Raw genomic sequence first — 20357 nt, forward strand, 5'->3', positions numbered from 1 at the left:
ATTTAAATTTAATCAGCGTGGATTTTAAAACAAAATGACTTAACTCTGATTTTTAAATAATTATTCAAATATAATTAATACATTAAAAATATTTACCTTCAATAATGATAAATCTACTGTATTTAATAATTTTTATTTTGAATTTGTTATATAGTTAATATACAAATCATATTTAACTCTTACCAATTAATTTAGTATAATGTTTATTCACTAGCAAAAATTTTCCAAGTACCTTACTTTGACATAATGATCATGTAAAAAATAAAACAGTAAAAAAAAAACTACCGTTGGGAATAAAATTTTTATAAAGAAGAAGAAGAATCGTCATTCGTCGATGGACTGAATGAGAACAGCTTAATTGCTGAGCATAAAGGTTAGTGGTGGAGGAGCCTGAATTTTGAAAAGAAGAAGAAGCAGTGGCTGGGTCCAAAGGAAAATGAAGAAATAGCCATCAGGAGAACAAGATGGATTTGGAACTTCGAGAGAAACTTTGCGTGAGGACGAAGCACAAGTCAGCCTAACGCATATACGATACGTGTCCCTGAATCAACGAATAAATGCATATCGTTGGCTTTGCCTTCTTTTTATTTCTGATTTAAATATTTTAATACAACGAGTTTATCTAAGGACAAATCTCTCCCTGCCCTTATCTTAGCCTTCACGAGAAATTTATTCCCAATAACGGGGACAGTACTGTATTTTCTCCGCGATTTTATCTCCTCTCTGCTTATGATAACTATCTTCGTCCATTCCGCAATCGGACAATCGGCCCCAAAGTCATCCAAACTTCATTTTAGATCCTCGATCAATGGCGACTCTCTCCGCGTATTCTCCTCCATGGCCAAATGCAAACCCTAACGGTAATCTTCTCTCTCCGGAAGATGCCGCCGAAGGACTCGAGTCAGTATCACAATCCCAATCTTACGACTCGCTTTCTTCAATTATGCCTCAAGATCATCTTACGGATCAGCTAACTCCAGTCAATCCTACCCCCAGTTATAGTGCCCCTGTGTCTGTGTCTGTGTCTTCACCACCTGAGTCCACCTCCGCGCCGGCGACTGTTTCTCTACTTCACGTTTCATTCAATCAAGATTTTGGATGTTTCGCGGCGGCCACGGACCACGGGTTTCGCATCTACAACTGTGATCCTTTCCGGGAGATCTTCCGCCGGGACTTTGATCGTGGCGGAGGTGGGATCGGAGTCGTAGAGATGCTTTTCCGTTGTAATATTTTGGCCCTTGTTGGCGGTGGGTCCGACCCTCAGTATCCTCCTAACAAGGTTATGATCTGGGACGACCATCAGAGCCGCTGCATCGGGGAGCTCTCGTTCAGGTCTGAGGTTCGATCAGTGAAGCTTAGACGGGATAGAATTATTGTGGTCCTGGAGCAGAAGATTTTTGTGTATAATTTCGCGGATTTGAAGCTATTGCATCAGATTGAGACGATTGCAAATCCCAAAGGGCTCTGTGCAGTGTCGCAGGGGGCGGGTTCATTGGTGTTGGTTTGTCCAGGGTTGCAGAAGGGCCAGGTTAGGGTGGAGCATTACGCGTCGAAACGGACCAAGTTTATTATGGCACATGATTCGAGAATTGCCTGTTTCGCTCTCACGCAGGATGGGCAGTTGCTTGCCACTGCCAGCACAAAGGGAACTCTGGTTAGAATTTTCAACACGGCTGATGGTACTCTGCTTCAAGAGGTATATTGTTTTTATTTTTATTTTTTAGTACTTTTCTTGTATCATTGATGAAAGAGCTGAACTTTCAGTTTGAAGCTTCTGACCACCAATAGAAACTTAAATAGAAGTGAGGGTAGAAGGCAGAATTAGATCGTCATATATGAATCCTGATTTAGGAAAATATATTTAGCATCTATTTCAGGATCAATAATCATTTCTACATCGTGAAACAGTAAGATGCTGTAAAGCGTTTTATTTGAGAGTTTGTTGTTCTACTTTATGGCACGTTATATGCATAGAGATTTGGGAGTTCTTTTCAACGGCAAGATTTCCTCCCCTTGCGACTTTTAACTGTTTTGGCAATTGCTATGTTGGCAACATCACGCAGCTTTCAGCATCCATTTTGCTGTTGTGAGAATTTTACCCTAGTTCCTTCTGAGGCCTTCTGGTAAATAATTACTTTCTGTGATGTGATAAGATATATGGGATTTAGAATCTGTGAGATGCTTAATTTTAATAGCTCTTGAAGGTCCTGAGATAAAGCATTGATACCGCCAAATTTGGTATAACGCTTGAGGATTTGAGTCTTGAAACTGGTTCATGTTCACTATCTACGACAATTATTCTCAGGATGGTTACGCCAAAGAGGGATATTGTGTCGCATCAAAGTAGTTGGGATAGAGAGAACATTTATGTTCTTATTAGACTAGCTAATTACCATATTTAATGCTTGAATTTTTTACTGTCTGATTTGTAGTCAAAGACTTGCTGAATTGTGTACTCTTGTTAATACATCTTTTAGTTAAGCTTTAGTTCATCAAACATCAATTGGTTTATTGACTCTATGTTTGGTGTCATTCGCTTACGCAACATTCAAGCTAAAAAGAAACCTTAATTTAGGTAGACAAATATTTATGTTGGTTGGTTTATACAATTTTCTTTCTCTCTGCCTCTCTCTCTCTATCCCCTTGTTCTTATTAGTCAAAATAGAGGCACATATTTTGTTATGAATTTGAATCCTTTTTTTTTCTCCTGGGAATAATGTGTTGACTGTCATGAATTAATGAAATCATTTTTCTGCTATTCAAGGTTAGAGAACGAGAAAGTTTGTAATTCCTTTCTGTGTTCTTGCTTTATCTATGGGAATTGTGAAGTGAACTTTGGACTCCTTGATTAAACAAATAGATCTTGAGGTTTGGTCTAATGGCAGCTTTTTGTGATAGTTTATATTGCTGATATTTTCATATCTTTATCTTGGCTTGCGCCCCCCTTCCTGAAAGGTCGAGTGTCTGGGCTTTCTACTTGCTGAATACATAGAAAGTTAGATAATATGTCTCATTGTTTCAGTTTTTTGTGGATGATGCTGTTCATGAAATTCCATATCTGTTGAAACGTTATGAGTATTCAACTGCAGGTAAGAAGGGGTGCTGATAGAGCAGAAATTTATAGTTTGGCATTCTCTTCAACTGCCCAGTGGCTGGCAGTCTCAAGTGACAAGGGTACTGTCCATGTTTTCAGCCTTAAGATTAATCCTGGATCCCCAGTGACTGACAAGTCACGAAATACACCTGATCATAATGCTGCAGTTACATCTCCTAGCTCATCTCTGTCCTTCTTTAAAGGTAAGATCACTGATTCTCCCTGTCAGCACATAGTATTTATAAATAATGATGTCATTTTTTAATGTTATTGGTGACTGAGTTACGGGTGGAATTTCCTGTAATATACCTTCCTTAAATCCACAACCATGATTATCGTCTGAAGGCTTAGATATGTACTTTTGTCTGCACAATGTCCAAAATTGATATTCAATGGGATTATTTCAATTGCCAAAATTGATATCCTGTAATATACCTTCCTTAAATCCACAACCATGATTATCATCTGAAGGCTTAGATATGTACTTCTGTCTGCACAATGTCAGCCAAAATTGATATTCAATGGGATTATTTCAATTGCCAAAATTGATATTTTTTTTGTTGCATATGCTGCTTTTCCCCATCTGGTGAGGAGGGAATAAATTGCCTCGTTGACATTCAAATACAGGTATTCAACTCCATGTTGCAATATATAAAGATAAAAAGGGATAACCCATGGTATATTTTATTCTGAACAGTGCGGACTAGTAATGACTGATGGTCATCAATGTATTATCCTTGGATCTTAAATTGCTTCCCACTTGCAGGTGTTTTGCCAAAGTATTTCAGTTCAGAGTGGTCAGTGGCTCAGTTTCGCTTAGTTGAGGGTTCTCAGTACGTTGTTGCATTTGGTCACCAAAAGAGTACAGTGGTAATTCTTGGCTTGGATGGAAGGTATGGAAATGATGGTTGTGGGATCATAGGAAAAGGAAGGAGGGGGGGGGGGGGGGGTAGTTCAAACAATAATTGAGAGTTGCCCAGTAAATTTTGTTTTGAAATTGTTTTATTTTGATTTTTTCTATTTGGTCACTGATAGATTCATGGAACTAACATGATTTGCAAGAATTTGTCTTAATGAATGTGCTTTTGCATCTTTATTCTTTTCTAATTCTTTGTGAGATTATGTTCTTGAGGATGAAATTGTGGAGCTAATTTTGATTTGAATTGATTGTGATTGCAGCTTCTATCGATGTCAGTTTGACCCAGTGAATGGCGGAGAGATGACCCAACTGGAATATCACAACTTCTTGAAGCCAGAAGCAACCTTCTGAAAGGGCGTGTATATTTTCAGTATCTTGGAGATGCGCATATAATGTGTACTGTTTTTCTCTTTCTTTTTTTTTTTTTTAATATTCTTTTCCGTGTTTCCCCCCAATTAACTTATCCTAAAAATGGCCGCATCATGTTGTAAATATGTAGCTATGCATTTGTAAAGCATGTAAGAAAAAAAGGAAAAGAAAAAGAAGAAAGAGAAAAATTGAGGAGATGATCTTTGTTTAACAATTATGCCCTAAAATTTGCATTATATACTAATATGATACTACGCTATAATTTTCATTCTCTACAAATCGAGCAAGAATTTGTTGGGAGGCATGATTTTGCTTTAGGAAGCGTCTGGATTCGTATTTTCTGGCTGATGTGGGTGAAATTTGTTATAAGCTTCCGATTCCAGGGTGAAGTGGGCGTGTTGCAGCAAAATCTTTTAAATTTTTAGGCTTTGTCATTTAAGAGCAAGTTTATTTTATGTTAAATTTTTTTTTTATCATGCAATAAAATATGCATTACCAAGGCTCAAATGGACATAGTATTTATGTTAACCTATTCGCTTATCCACACTGTGTGCGAATATTAATATCTAAAATATATTCTTTTAAAATTTTAAATTTAAAATAATAATTAAGTATAAATTCATGTAATATTAAATTTAATTATAACAAAAAAATTAAAAATTTAAATACTTTTTATTATATATTATTAATATGTAATAATAAATATGAAAATATAATTTAAAAATAAAAATAAAAATAAAACATATTAAGAATATTATTTGTTATAAATATACAAATTAAAAAATGCATTTGACATAATTATATGAATCTAAGAGTGCCCCTATCAATTTCTCTGAAGCCTATTTTAAAATTCAATTATATATACATGTATATCAATTTCTCTGAAGTCTATTTTAAAATTCAATTATATATACATATATATATATACATATATATATATATATATAAGTATCGTCTTTGATAACCTATCTAAATTAATATTATGTTATTATGTGATAATCTAAAGTAGTCGTAAATTTTTTAGATAAAATAAAAATAAAAATTTTATTTTTTTATAAATTATTTAAATTAAAAAATGTATAAAATTTAAGAAAATAACGGATCTTTAATTTCCAAACGGAAGCTCAAATCAATCTCTTGTTTTCCTTCCTCTCAATCCTCACCCTCATCCTCTCAAAATCCTCTCACCTTTCTGATTATTTGCACCTGGCGGCATTGGATCCCGCTTGCTCTTTTACATATACACTAGTATATGCTCCTTGCCTCCTCATCGCACGATTGCTTTCCTTCTCTATGTCAGTGGCCTCTTCAAGCCCAGATGCTTGTCGTCTTTGTTGCTAATTTTTCCCCAATGGCGTGCCAATACAGTCGCAACACCCCTTCCCCACCCCCCACCATCCCCCCTCCCCCTCCGTAAAAACAAAAAAACAAAAAAAAAAAAAAAAACTCTAAACATTAAAAACTAACAGGAAGTTGACATTTACATGTTTTTAAATATTAAAATGCGCAGACTCGATACTTCAATTATATTTTCTCCTAAATTTAAATTTCAAAGAAAATTGGATGTGTTTGTTTTGTTTCAACTGCTCAAGGAGTGGTGGTAGAACATATATGGTCACTTCATTCGTGTATCTATCTTTCTTTTATATGCCTGCCATTTTTCATATAGGGAAATATGGGGTCTGCTCTGGATGAAATCAGACAAATATTGCACGTGAGCTGTGAGGCATATTGTTTCGGACATGACAGATATATTAAACTTGGACTTTTGCATTTGGCACTCTGAATTCTGTAACAACTTATGGCTATTTTCTCCAAGTCTAAGCTTTGGAGGAGTACACACCAAACTACCACATTTCTATTGGAAACAAATCTCGAGTTGAAGACTTTTGAGTATGAGATCATATTCAGATTTCTTCAATCAATATTGAGGCGCTATGATTGATTTATTAAATACTTGGAGATTAATGGTGGATTAAGTCTTGATTATTGTAAGCTCATAATCTTGAACCTTGACTACAAACAAAAGGTAAGTTTACTTGAAATTCTGCGACACATATGTGATGCAAATCTCAAGGTTCTACTCCTTACCCACCAATTTTAATATTAATGCACTGGGAATTGTGGTTTTATTTATTTACTTTTTTGACAGTTTTTGGGTTCCACCGCCCATGTGATTTAGACGACAATGGTCAATGATGCCGCTCTGTGATCATGTGGTTCATATCTTTCATTCAAGTACTCTCTTTTTCTGTAAATAAAATTATAGATCAATCATCTCATTATATTATACATTTCATAACTTATAATTGGGCATTCAAAAAACCTTCTAAAGGGAAAATGAAATAAATGACTAATAAGAAAATTTAAAACCTCAGGTAATCGATTCAGAACTCGTCAGAGTGCAGCTGGTGCATCGGATTCCTTAATTTCAGTTGGTAAATTGCACCAGATTGCAGAAGCATCGGTTTTGTCACTGAAGATAAGTAGCTAAACAAAGCAAATATTTATTTAAACAAAAAGAATGAAAAATCAAAAGCTAGGTTATAGTGGGAAGTCTATTTTCACTATAAAACAGGAGCGAAGGGCTTCCCTCTCTTTCGTCTACACAGAAACACAATAATGGCACTGAAGCTGCATGGACCAGCCATTTCCACAAACACCTCTCGTGTCATAATTTGTCTCCATGAGAAAGAAGTAGATTTTGAGCTCGTCCCTCTTGATCTTTTCTCCGGCGAACATAAGCACCCCCATTTCCTAGCCAAGAACGTACGTAATTATTATATTTAAATATTTTTCCTGTTTATCTTTGTTCTTTATATGCTGCCTCTCGTTTTCTCCTGTATTAGGTTCTCAAAGCTGGGGTTTTTCTCTTCTTGGTTTTGTTTTCTTCTGGTTCAGTTTTCAACTTTTTAATAAGTGCGTGTACTTTTCATGCAGCCCTTCGGTCAGGTCCCAGTACTTGAAGATGGTGATCTCACTTTATTTGGTAAGCTTAAGTAAATTTCGTGTTTCCTTCTTGAATAACTGATTATTAAGTATATATAATCAATGAGTTGGTCAGAATCTAGAGCAATCTCAGCATACATAGCTGAAAAATACAAGGAAACTGGCTATGATCTATTAAGGCACCAAAACCTGCAAGAAGCTGCATTAGTGAAGGTATGGATGGAGGTAGAATCCCAGCAGTTCCACCCTGCAATAGCTCCAATTGTGTACCAATTTTTCGTGGATCCGCTTAATGGTGTTTCCCCTGATCAAGCAATCATCGACGCCAACTTAGAGAAGCTAGGGAAGGTGCTGGACATATATGAAGCTAGGCTGAGTAGCTCCAAGTACCTCGCAGGGGATTTCTACAGCTTGGCTGATCTTCACCACCTTCCATACACTTATTATCTCATGAAAACTGCTGCAGCTTCACTCATAAATGAACGTCCCCATGTGAAGGCTTGGTGGGAGGACATTTCATCCAGGCCAGCTTCCAAGAAAGCTGCAGAAGGTATGACTTTTGGTGAGAAATGAAACTTGAAGACTCGAGTATTTGAAGAGCTAGCTAGCTAGCTAGCTTTTCTAAAATTGTGGTTTTAATGTGTTGGATTTGTACCCAATAAAAAATTCTCTTCTACATGGTTAATTTTTTCGATACTTGAGGTAATATCATTGTTCAAAATTATATTAATCATATCTCAATTTGAATGGTTTTGCTTTCCTTCTTGATTGTGATTTTGTCTTCGTTATATGAATAGCTTTTAACTGTGATATGCAATTAACGATGAACGAGATATAAGTGGGCCAGAAATTCTACTAAGTCGTCCTGGACCATCTTCAAATCCATTAAGAAAAGAAGGCCCAAACCCATTAATCATAAGCTCACATTGTATGCATATCTCAAATGACAACCAAAATGAATGGCAACTCATCCCGTCATTTTGTTAAAAACAAAATAATATAAAAAAATTTATATTTTATTTTAACTTTTTAAAATAAATTATTTTTCATATTCAATTATATTAAATAAATATCACATTAACATAAAATTGATAATAATTGAAAACATATAGAAATATAATATTTTTAAATTTTTTTACAAATAAAAATTATTTATACAAATTTTTATATTCATTTATAAAAAGATATATTTTATTTTTAACAATTAATTTTTGTTAATTTAATATATTTTTATAAAATAATTATTTTATAAAAATATCTCTCATTTTATATAAGTTTATACTTCCTTAATAACTTCTGTTGTTGCCATATACTCCAATTTTGTTTTGGACAATGCAATTACACTTTCAAAAGTAGACCTTCAACTGATGGGACCATTTGCTACTGTAAATAAGCAGCTGTAATGACTAATTTCTATCATCCAAGTTTCCTGTATATTAAAGCATAACTACAACTTGTCAAATTACTATGACAAAAGTGCAAGCATTAAGACCTGGGTTACATTTGGTGCCTGCAATGGAATCTGATGTAATCAAACTCAAAAGAAAATTTGATTGCGTTGCAGCTGAATATTAATTAGGAGATTTGGGGTGAGTAATGAGAACACACACGACATTGTTGCTTGTTGAACTAGGAAAGTTAGCCTGTGGAAAGAGATGACAGGCTTGATGAACTGTTGGAACAGTATAATGGCTAGGCAAATGAACTAAGCTGATGAGCAATTGCTACACCTATCTCCACTTATCCACCTCGCAAGAAGTGAATGAACTATGGAAAATACAAGAACTGGATGAACTATGGAAATTAAGTCATAAAAAGGTAGGTATAGCAGGAAACATTAAAATAGCCTAAATTGAGAGATCCATCAAAGAGTTTAAGAATTATGTAGGAAAGAATGATTTACACATCAATAGGATCTTCAGAGAAGTTGTTTCGCCAGCAAGGCAGCATTAGTTAGAAAATAAGATCAGTCCCTCGTTCCCTATATTCATAAACCCGTTAACCAGAGGATCCAGAAAACGTTTTCTATCAATTGTTCAATCCTGGAGCCAGCATGATCACATTTAATGAGCCTATCAAACATCCATCCCAACAAAAGGGATTTCACTTTCTATGTATTCAAGCTTCAAACACAATGGAACTTCTCGGACTAGTAATTCATGATCATATCCCTGGGTTTGGATTCTACAGAACTAGAGCCCAAGTCCTTCTTAAGTCCCTTTTTCTTCATCAATTCCCTTACTTCTGCAGCGTCGGTCCATCTACCCATCTCTGAGTACACGTTAGAGAGAACTACATAATAAGCACTATTCCCTGGCTCCAGTTCCACAAGCTTCTTAGCCACAAATTCACTTAATTCCAAGTTTCTGTGAGCTCGACAGCCAGCCAGCAATGATCCCCACATAGAAATTGTAGGCTCAAAAGGCATTTCTCTGATGAATTTAAAAGCCTCATCAAGTTGCCCAGCTCGTGCAAACAGGTCAACCATACATGCACAATGCTTGGCATTAGGTGGAAATCCATATTTCCCATTGATCAATGACCTAAATATCTGTTTGCCCATATCGACCATCCCTGCATGGCTGCAAGCAATAAGCACATTCACCAAAGTGACTTCATCCGGGTTTAATCCTTCTTCCTCCATCCTATTCAACCACAGAACAGCCTCCTGCCCACATTTAGCAAAAGCTAGTCCTTTAATAACCGCATTCCAAGCAAAAATGTTATTCTCTTTCATGCTTCTAAACACATTCAAACCTTCATCAATTCTCCCGCATTTCATGTACATATCAATCAAAGAAGTCCCTAAAATCACATCTATCTCCCACCTATTCCTCCTTATAAAATCATGTATCCAAATACCCATTTCAATGGCCCCAAAACTTGCACAAGCACCCAACACATTCACCATGGTAACATGATTAGGCACTAAACCCGCATATTGCATCTGCTCAAAAGCAATCAGCGCATCATCATAGTCCCCAGCATTCCTATACCCCATAATCAAAACAGTCCACGAGACAACATCTTTATCAGGCATTTCATCGAACAGTTGTCGACACAGCCCCATATGACCACATGAGGCATAGACATTTAGCAAAGAGTTCTGGACATAAATATCATTTAAGTGACCAAATTTTATAACATGGGTATGTACCGATCGGGCTTGTTTGAAATCCTTAAAGTCGGACAAGGACTTGAGAAGAAAAGGGAAGGTGTAGTTATTAGGAAGAATGGAGTTGTTATGCATGTGGGAATATATTGAATAAGGAATATAAGGAACTTGACAGTGAGAAAAGGCCCTTAAGAGATTATTACAAATGAAAACATGGGGTTTAGGGAGGTGGGTAAAGAAGAAACGTGGGAGAGAGGAGTGCAAGAGGGATAGATTCTGGCAAGCAGTGATGAAATGATGAGCAACAGTGGTGTTAGAATGGAGTTTATGGAGGATGAGTTGGGCTTGGATTTGGTGGATTTGAGTCTGAGAAATGCATTTTTGTAGAAGAAGAATGATTCTTTCAGCTGTGACGCTGAGCTGAGGGTTAGGTATCATCACTGAATGGTTAAAGTGCAAGACTTTGAGTTCATAGAGAAGCTGCAAATCTTAGACGGAGCAAAACTTTATCCTGCTAAATAGGACGACTTTATTGGGGCAGCAAAAACTAAAATGGCAAAAATAAAAAGAGGCATGCGCATCCGGGGAATCGAACCCCGGTCAGTACCGTGGGAGGGTACTATGATACCACTACACCAGATGCGCTGCTGGCGTCTGGTGTCCTTCGTCCTTTTTAGAGATTCTGTCTTTTCAAAGCGCGAACCTACCGGGAAGCAAGCATTTGAACCGTGTTTTTATCAATGGTTATGAAGGTAATCGCGTCATTAAAGTTTTTGAATCGATGATGGAGCCACGGAGGTGAATGAATGAGCTCAGTCGCAGGAGTTGCTGAAGTGAAATTGGGCTTATTTGGGCTTCCACAGCCATTCCTAAAAGGTTAGAACTAACTAGTTAGTTCTACATATTTATGCATTCTCTAGATGTGAAACTCAACAATTATGATAATGGTGCTGGGAGGGAATTTGGTTAACAAAAATGCCCTGAGTTATTGAATATTGAGATTATATTATTACGTTTTCGGCTAAACAATGACTCTAGATATTGTCCCTGACAAGTGAAATTGGTTTGCTGATATCTTGAACTACTGAAAAAGTGAGACCTGACTGCTAATTATTTTTCAATAGATTTTTTGAATGTCTGCGAGGTAATTTAACGTTATGATCATTGAATTTGTCTATTGATTCATATTCTGTTTTCTTACTGAAATTTTTCCTTTTTTCACATCTATCCTGGAACTCTCTTTTATATCACACTAGCATCTAGTACCATGTGCAGGATGTTCTGAAGAAAGATACTGGTGCTAGAATAAGGTTATAGCAGCATGTGGAGAAGATATATTGCTAGCTAATGGAGAAGCCGATAGGCCAAAACTGGGCTAGATTGGATTCTCTGATCCTGCAAAACTTCAACGTCTTAATCAATACTGATATTGTGGTTTGGTGTTTGATCAACAACAGAAGTTTTGTACTCTATAAGCTTTGCATGATAAGAAAGGCACTTCAAATTAAAGAATAAATAAATGCATTAGGTTTGAGGCCAAGATGGATAAATGGACGAAGCCCAGATTGTTGTATGGATTGATGCTGAAACTCAGCTTGAGTGACTCATGGCAAGAAAAACAATCAGTTAGTAGGAGGATGAAAGAATTAGTAGAAATGCTCAGATGTCTGTGGATCTAAATTAAGCAAACTAAGGTCCACTAGAGGAGTTGGAAATACAGTTTCTGAAAGTATCACTCCAGGTTACTGGGCCCTTGACATGGGCTGAATTCTGACTTTCAAGACAGTTTTCAGAGCTCTGGTTTTCATTACAATTGGAGTTTATGAGATATCTTTATAGGGAATGTTGTGCTTGTAGAGCTTGACACTTCCAAGCATATCTCATCTTTTGAAAAGTAAAATTTCAGAGTATTCTCATAATTTGCAAATTGTTCTTCGATGGTAATATTCACAAACTAAACACCCTAATTTGTTTGAAGTTACTATCTTCGACAAATAAAAGAAAAAAAAAATGTTTGAAGTTATTACTTAACAAAAGCCTTTCTTATCTAAAAGTCAAATCCATAGGAATTGATCAAGTTCAGTTTTGTAAGTAAAATGTACTCCTAGTTAGATTATTCATGAGAAAGCTAATATTGCTTTGTTGAGGGGATGTTGAGAATGGTTATTTTGGAGGCTTTAACAATTTTTTTCCTGGTGAACTCTGAATAAGGATTCAGCTAATTGATCTTGCATCATGTAAAGTCTAGCAGAGGATACGCTAATCTAATGTCTCTTGGTATAGGATATTGCTGGGGAAACAAAACCCTCCAGAGCTGATAGGACTGTTGAGGAATTCATTGAGATTTTTTCTGTTTTAGCCTTTTACTTGTGATTCTTTCCATTTTGCTGTTGCACTAATCTTATAAGGAAGAAATGCACTTTTCTTGATTCCATGGAGCACAATGTTGTTTATAGCCTGTTTGTAGTTCAAATTTGCAATATTTAGTATTATTACATCTCTGGATTCACCTTTTCCTTCAACATATATACTTTCTATAGGCTGTAATCTCATATGATTTACACTGCAGTCATTTCCCATTAAGTTGAAATTCTTGTTCTCTTTATTATTGAAAATCACATCCACATCTAAGCTGCTGTTTCAATTGGTCAAGCTGAATATGAGTTTTTCACTTTTGGGGTGTGTGGTAGTACCTTTTGTATTGGCTATTAAAAAGTGAAAACTCTATGTATGGTCCAATCCATAGTGAGCCAAATCTATTCCAATGAGGTTGTGTACTGCATTAAGATTCGTATAGACTTCAGATTTTATTGATTTCTTATATAGATTTGGTTGTTTCATGATATTTTTAATGATACTGAACATTTTTTTAATCCTGGCTAGTTTACAAAGAACTTAAAGCAAGAGCTACTGTGAGTGCCAAGTGTTGTCACAATCCACATAAGCTCTACATTGAAGGCCATTGGCTTATGCAAAGTGGCAAATAAGCAGGATTGGCTTTATTATAGCTTTTGCATGTAGCTTTTAGAAAATATGCTATCCTCAAAGCTAAAAAATTGGAAAACATGAAATGCCAGATATTGCATATTAAAAGCCTGCTTGTCCTGCTTGGTATTAAAGTTGGTACGTGATGGCTATAATTTTATATTGTGCATACAACATGCTTATCAGTTCATAATCATTCTTTAATCCAATCAAGGTTGAAGGTGTGTTTTTCTTTCCCTTATCCTTTTGCTTTTACTTTAATCTCTCTAACGAAAGCAGTTCAAAGAACAATGTTACAGAGTTTTGTTTTGTGATCATTCAGCAAATTTGATTGTGCATATGTTTCTCCTTAAACTATTAAGGTCCAGATAGAAACCTGTTATTTACCCTATGCAAACTCATTGATGAAACTTAATACTATGGCTAACAAATAGGGAGTCCCATGATTTGATCTTTTAGCTAGGAGGAACTTGCAATCATAGAAAAAATTATTAGGGATCCACTGGGGAGGTTTCTGGTGAAGATCCTCCAATACTCAAATCTTTCTCAAATCAGAAAGAGTATTACTTTTTGATAAAGAGTAGCTATGATAAGATTAGAAAGAGAAAAAGAAATGAAAGAGAGGGGGAAGGATTCCTCTTTCCTCCTTACCTGTCCCTCTATATAAAGAAAGTAATGGGGGTATATTTAATGGTATCTTCTATAAAAACAAGTATATTAGCATATTCTAAGTGTAGGAGTTTTTTTTTTTAAATTTTTTATGGGAGCACATATATTAAGCTAACTATTTTATATGTTTTCAATCATGCTTCAGCATCTGATATTTGAGTTACCTAAATAGTATGGTATTTTGTGACTAAAGCTTTGCTTCTTGTTACTATAGCACTATACATTATAGCTAATTCTTCTTCTTCCTCCTCTCTTTTTTTCTTTCAGAAAAGAAGAATGAGAATAAGAAGCAGTAGCAGCTAGTCTTTGCAGCAACTACATGTCTTTAGTTACAGAACAGGTGAAAAAAAAAGAGAGAGAGAACCCCGTAGAAATGTTACAATATTAGTATTAGTGCTAATTTACAGGTCATGTAGAAATTGTTGAAGTACTGAAGATACAGATGATAATTCTGTACCAAAAGTCCTCCATAGTGTTGCATTAAATTAAAGGGATCTACTTTATGTACTGGCTAAAGCTGAATGGCCTGATTTTTTGAACAGTCAAGGAGGGAATATGTTGGGTTTTTGCTTCCACAATAGGAGCATTTTACATCAAGTAGTGAGATTGTTATTTCTTGGTTATGCTAATTAATATTAGGAATCTGATTATTGTTTAATTAGATTGTTTCAGTTTAATTACATATAAATTCTCTACCTAGTACAATATCATTATACTGCTTTCATAATGATGGTGTTTCAGTAGAATGGGACCAGTGTGATGTGTCTTATCTATGCTCGTCATTTGTCAAATGTCTTTGGTTTCAACTTTCATCTACTCATTCTCTTGTTTTTTTCTAATTATTTTATGCCTTTATGCAGTCCTTTTTGTTACTGAATTTTTATTTTTTTCTTAAGTTTTACTCTTCCCCAGCTAGGCAATGGTTCTGTCCAATTGAATATTGGTAAAGCTAATTGGAGTAGCAGCCAGAGTGAGATTGGGTTGCAACTTGTAGCACAATAAGTTGAAAAGATGAGAAACAGATGTGGGTAAATGGGACATTGCTTTCAGAAAACAATAGGGCAACTCTCCTTTGCTGCTTGGCTACGACAACCACGGAGGTTTCAATGCCCATCTTGCTAATAGAAAAGTTTCACTTTAATTGTTGTAGAAAAAAAGACACGAAGCCTGCTAGACAACACATAAAAACTTGCATAACCCAAAGGCCGACCGAGTTTAGTACTTGTTTTTGTGACGAAACCAGTTTCACTTCATCCTTTCACGGATAATATAAAATTAACTAGAAATTATAATATGTTCATTCTGATTTAATCCAGTAAATAAAAGTTTATCACCCACCTGTAAGAATAAGATTCTGAGTCTCCCTACTCCAATCCTCTACTAAAAAAAATAAATAGAAATTAGAATATAAACGAGCTATTCTGTATATTCGTTACGTAATTATTTATATGAAATTAATCGAATCCATCTTAATTAATAGAATAATTAATTATTATTTAATGACTAATCATATTAAATAAAATATTTTAATAAATAAATAATTATCTTTAGGTTCAATATATTCAATAGAAATTATTGTAAAAACTTTTCAAATTATGAATACAATTATACTAATATATTATTTAATTCACTTAAACGATTGAAGTTAGACATTATAATCAAATTGAATGATAGTAAAATATTCGAAACCTAAACTTAGTTTCCGTTTGCTTCAGGAAAATTATTTTATAGAAAAATATTTTTTTTATATTTTTTAATATTTGAGACATTTAAAAAAATTAGTGAATAAAAAATATTTTTCAAATTAAAATTAAATTAAATTATTTTTTAAAAAAATAATTTACTTTTTTTAAAAAAAATCATTTTATACATTTTGTCAATCTTATTATCACGTGATATATAAATTTATTAATATATTTTATTTTTAAATTAAAATTAGACAATAAAAATTAATTTATTTTGAAAAAAAATATTTTCTATTATTTTTCGGAAACAATCGACCCTTAAATTTGATTTATAATTTTACAGTTCTCTTTATTTTTTTTTCATAAAACTCAAACAGGAGCTGCTCGCTCAGTATCACTGAAATAAAGCATTGGTATATAATACTCTTCCTCTTAGCAATATATATATACTTCCAATATATCGATAGACGGCTACAACCACAACCAACCAGCCTTCTCTCTCGCTCTCTATTTCACATATGGCAACAAAACCAGCTGAAGCGGCTCCAGACCAGCTAAAATACCAGGTGATTATCTACTCTCTCTCTCTCTCTCTCTCTCTCTCTCTCTGTCTATTGGCTGCTTTTCATCACTCATCCCTTTTTCTCTATTGCTTCGTAGACATGGGTCTTGAAAGTCTCAATCCACTGCGAAGGCTGCAGGAAGAAAGTCAGAAAAATTCTTCAGGGAGTCGATGGTATTCTTTTCTTTCTGCTTTTGCATATATTTTGTGATCATTAAGCTTTCTTTTAGTTAACGTGTGTATAAATCTTTGTTATCCCTTGAGCTACCAGGTGTTTATATGACACAGATCGACTCTCAGCAGCATAAGGTTACCGTGACGGGCAATGTCGTCGCCGAGACTCTTATCAAGAAACTGGCAAAGTCAGGGAAACATGCAGAACTTTGGCCTGAAAAGCCAGAGAAGGATAACAAGTCAGGAAAATCCAAAAGCAATGGAGCACAAGATCCTAAAGATAGCAAGGAAGTTGGTGCTGATGATGATAGCGACAAGGATGTTCAAAAGAATCTAAAAGAAAAGCCTGACACCGTCGCAAAAAGTGGCAGTGGTGATGACCAATCAGTGGATGCCAAGGGCGAGAAGGCTGGCGGTGGCGGAGAAAACGCTGCTGCAGCTACTGGCGGAGGTGGAAATGGAGGTAAAAAGAAGAAAAAGAAGAAAGGCGGGCAAAATGGTAATAATCCTAATAATGGTAACAGCAGTTGTGATCGTACCGGTGACGCACCAGCAGACGGGAAATCTCCGGCGGCTATTACAGACCCAGCTCCACCTAAGGCGTCAGTGGATTATAGACTTCCAGATCAGCACGTATATCCACATCATCTACCAATGTATTATGCAGCTCCTTCAGCTTATGGAGTAAACTACAACACAGCATATCCTAGTGCCAGTGCGTCGTACTATACTCCTTCCATGCAAGCTCATCTGTATTCTCACCCTGAGAGGCACGTGCCACCACCTCCACCATCTGAACCAATCAATAGGATGATTCATGATGATCATGATTATGATAATGATGGTGGGTGCTCAGTTATGTGAGAAAACTGGTATACGTACGTAAAGTTAATCTATCTCGCACTAATCAATTGCAGGAAAGAAGGATAATTAAGGGATTATAGTTAATCTTGTATTTACAGTAAGTTTAGTGATTAAAAAAATGGTTGAGTGGGTTATTTGCAGGTGCTTCATTAATATAATATACAATTTTGTCTTTGTTTAAATATTTATATATATAAAAATAGCCTTGTAGTGTTATTTTCTGGTTTAATGGAAAAAATCTTCCTTTTTCTCTGTTTAATATGTAAAGGAGATTTTTGTTCATGATATTCTCTATTTGAGACATGGAAAATGATGTGTATGGATCATGATGAGAATGCCGAAAGAGAAATTCCGTAAATTTGTTTGGAATAATGCATGGATATTTGATCTACAGAGTTTTTTTTTCCCTTTGGGAAATGCTTACCTCCTAAACTGTAATCTTTCCCTTTGGTTAAAACATGTCTGTACATGTCTTTTGCTTTCAATGTGAAGGACATCAACAGAGGGGGCCAAGCTTTCAATAGAAAAAGGTGGTAGGTTTTTACTTTTTCTTTTTTCTGCCTCCTCTTTTTAGTCTTTATACTGGGTACTGCTTTAATTGGGACCAATTATACGTCGCCAGTTCTTTTTTACAGTTGTCTAGACTGTTAAATATCTCAAGAGGAAATGAAACTAAATTTTAGAATTCAAATTAATTAAATTAGTGAAGGCGATATTCACAGAAAAACAAATGTCCATCTCTTTTAAGAGGAATATATATGGTGATGTTTCCTACTGGATGGAGAATATATATAGTCTATCTTATTCTTACTTTTGTTGAGGATATTTGATTATGCTGACTCTCAATATCCTAGCTACTTTGAAAATATTCAGAGATGGGAATGGATATTATGGCCATCCTTGGTAGAATATTCAGAGATGGGAATGGATTATGCTCCTTTTTAATTATTTTCTCCTTTTCAGATTATAGAAAAGCTCTATTATTTCGATTCCAATACTTGGCCAGTCAACGAGACCAATCTCATACATCTCAGAAATTATTAAAATTAAAATTTTATTTTATACACTTTTTTTTATACTAACAAGATAAAAAGTTTCAGTTGCAAAGTAGATGATATTTGATTTAGTTTAGAATTGGTGAGTGAGAGGAGTGGTTTAAAAGCTCAAAATCACCTTCACACGTTTTGGGGATAGAAGAAAGAATTGAAGTGAGAAAATAAAGATGGGGGGATATAGTTGATGTGAAAGTGATGAAATGAACTGAGACGACAAACGACGGACTGTTCATTATAAAAGAAAAAGATGAATTTAAAGAGAATCTTATGCAGTATAAAAGCAACGCGAGGGCGGGGAAGAATAGCGGGCGATCTTCGTATTCGCATGCGGCCCAAGGAGACATAGATGGGCTACTAGGCTTAAGCCTCGATGACCAACCCAATCTTTTTGAAAGCAACTTTTCATGTATCTTGGCCCAAAAAGTATAATTAACTCAAAATTAAAAGAAAAATTAATTGCACGGAGTATGAAATAACAAGTAGAGTTGTAAAAATCGTTAATTTGAATTAAGGTTAAGAAGGTAAGAAAGAGGCAAAAAAAAAAAAGAAAAAAGTTGATGATTGAAAGGACACAAGCATATATGGGTGTAGCTGCTTTTGTGAAGTTAAACTTTTAATCCTATCAACTGCAACTGCATTTTGGAATAATAATCCAAAATCTCCTTCAAAAAAACATATTCTGATTCTAAAGTGGCATGGCCATCCAACCTTTGCATTTATTTATTATATTCCTACCTTTTTTTCTGAGAATAACTTTCATAATTTTTAAGCATCTTTTTCTTCAACTGTACTGTGAATACAAGAGTAAAAATACACTATATGGATCTAAAATAAATAGAGTTTAGAAAAATAAATTCAACCAAATCATAAATAATTCTCAATCCAACTGAACCCGTTCTATCCAAATTCTAAGATAAAAATGAAACAACTAAACTATATTACTGCTCTACGGCCAACTAAACATCCGTTATTTGAAAACAAAAACGACAACTCCTATAATTCAATTTCCTTTCTCTGAGTAATATTTGAAGGGATAACAGACCTAAGAAATGTGCAATCCTAGACTTCAACAAACAATGCCTAATTTTTAACAGAGTGACGGAGCGGAGCTCATCTGCTTCTCAATTTCATATATCTTCAGAGTGCAAGTCCCTAAATTTAAAGTAAAAATGCTAAACTATATGTTTGATTTATAAAAATAAAGAATCTCTCATAGAAATCAAATCAATTAATAATAAAATAATTAGTCACTTGAATTTAAAAAAAACGATAAGTGAATTCGAAGATAAGTGGTTATTATTGTAATGTTGAAAAGATAAAAGGAAACCATTAGGAAAATTGAGTTCAGCCAAGAGAGATAAAGACAAATAAAGTGCAAAAATAAGAGAAAATTATTGTCTACAAAGTTAAAAAGAATATCTCTCATAATTATTTAAAGCCTAAAAATTTGATTATATGATATATTAATAATTGTTACCCATTTCTGATTTTATTTTTAATTTAACAAATTGTTTACTTACTATTAATATAATGACACGCTATATATTGACAAGTCATTATTTGAGCTATTTTTTTATTATTTAGAGGATAATATAAAAAAAGTCTCATCTGCCACTTTCCAATGTGTTCTGTTTATCTAATAAACATATAAAACCTCATAAATCATAGCCAATAAGAGAAAACTAAAATAAAATAAAAGGGTAAAACATGATGAATTAAAAAGAAAATAAGAATAAAAATGTTAAAAAAAGTATTTAACTATAGTTGGATAACAACATATATCACCATTATATAGAGCTAAGCTGATCTGTCTTCCACAATAAGAGAGGAATTTCAGGCCCATCAAAACAGAACTAGACAAGATAATTGATAAGACACCATTTATTTTTAGCCTGTAGATGCCTTTTTCTTGTATAT

General features: G+C 34.6%; 4 protein-coding genes, 1 non-coding gene and 1 pseudogene across 7 annotated transcripts; 4 read left to right on the forward strand and 2 right to left on the reverse strand.

The window, feature by feature from the left end:
* The first annotated feature begins 630 nt into the window (after positions 1-630).
* Positions 631-4579, forward strand: LOC110612402 (autophagy-related protein 18a). Of its 3 annotated transcripts, none has more exons than XM_021753189.2 (4): positions 631-1696; positions 3090-3297; positions 3722-3771; positions 3861-3987. In XM_021753189.2, exons 1-3 carry the CDS (start codon positions 809-811, stop codon positions 3763-3765), a joined length of 1140 nt encoding a protein of 379 aa, XP_021608881.1. In that variant the 5' UTR covers positions 631-808; the 3' UTR covers positions 3766-3771; positions 3861-3987. The 3 variants fall into 3 exon arrangements, with proteins under 3 accessions (XP_021608881.1, XP_021608888.1, XP_021608872.1); XM_021753180.2 differs by lacking the exon at positions 3722-3771 and adding an exon at positions 4274-4579 and having other exon boundaries at positions 639-1696; XM_021753196.2 differs by lacking the exons at positions 3722-3771; positions 3861-3987 and adding an exon at positions 4274-4579 and having other exon boundaries at positions 632-1696.
* Positions 4580-5441: 862 nt separating this feature from the next.
* On the forward strand, positions 5442-8091 carry LOC110629145 (glutathione S-transferase F13). Its single transcript, XM_043950529.1, has 5 exons — positions 5442-6411; positions 6535-6620; positions 6761-7151; positions 7323-7371; positions 7447-8091. The coding sequence occupies exons 3-5, from the start codon at positions 7005-7007 to the stop codon at positions 7902-7904; spliced, it is 654 nt and encodes a 217-aa protein (XP_043806464.1). The 5' UTR covers positions 5442-6411; positions 6535-6620; positions 6761-7004; the 3' UTR covers positions 7905-8091.
* Positions 8092-9158: 1067 nt separating this feature from the next.
* Positions 9159-11375, reverse strand: LOC110620184 (pentatricopeptide repeat-containing protein At5g66520). Its single transcript, XM_021763813.2, has one exon. The coding sequence runs from the start codon at positions 10882-10884 to the stop codon at positions 9481-9483; it is 1404 nt and encodes a 467-aa protein (XP_021619505.1). The 5' UTR covers positions 10885-11375; the 3' UTR covers positions 9159-9480.
* Positions 11021-11091, reverse strand: TRNAG-CCC. The gene has a single exon. It is a non-coding gene; the product is annotated as a tRNA-Gly (tRNA).
* LOC110610707 lies at positions 11253-12310 on the forward strand (annotated as a pseudogene).
* A 3882-nt stretch (positions 12311-16192) lies between these two features.
* Positions 16193-17644, forward strand: LOC110621401 (heavy metal-associated isoprenylated plant protein 35). Its single transcript, XM_021765684.2, has 3 exons — positions 16193-16351; positions 16446-16521; positions 16619-17644. Exons 1-3 carry the CDS (start codon positions 16304-16306, stop codon positions 17383-17385), a joined length of 891 nt encoding a protein of 296 aa, XP_021621376.1. The 5' UTR covers positions 16193-16303; the 3' UTR covers positions 17386-17644.
* Positions 17645-20357: the final 2713 nt, after the last annotated feature.

This window comes from Manihot esculenta, chromosome 1 (genome assembly GCF_001659605.2).
Source record: "Manihot esculenta cultivar AM560-2 chromosome 1, M.esculenta_v8, whole genome shotgun sequence".
In the NCBI taxonomy this organism is placed as follows: domain Eukaryota; kingdom Viridiplantae; phylum Streptophyta; class Magnoliopsida; order Malpighiales; family Euphorbiaceae; genus Manihot; species Manihot esculenta.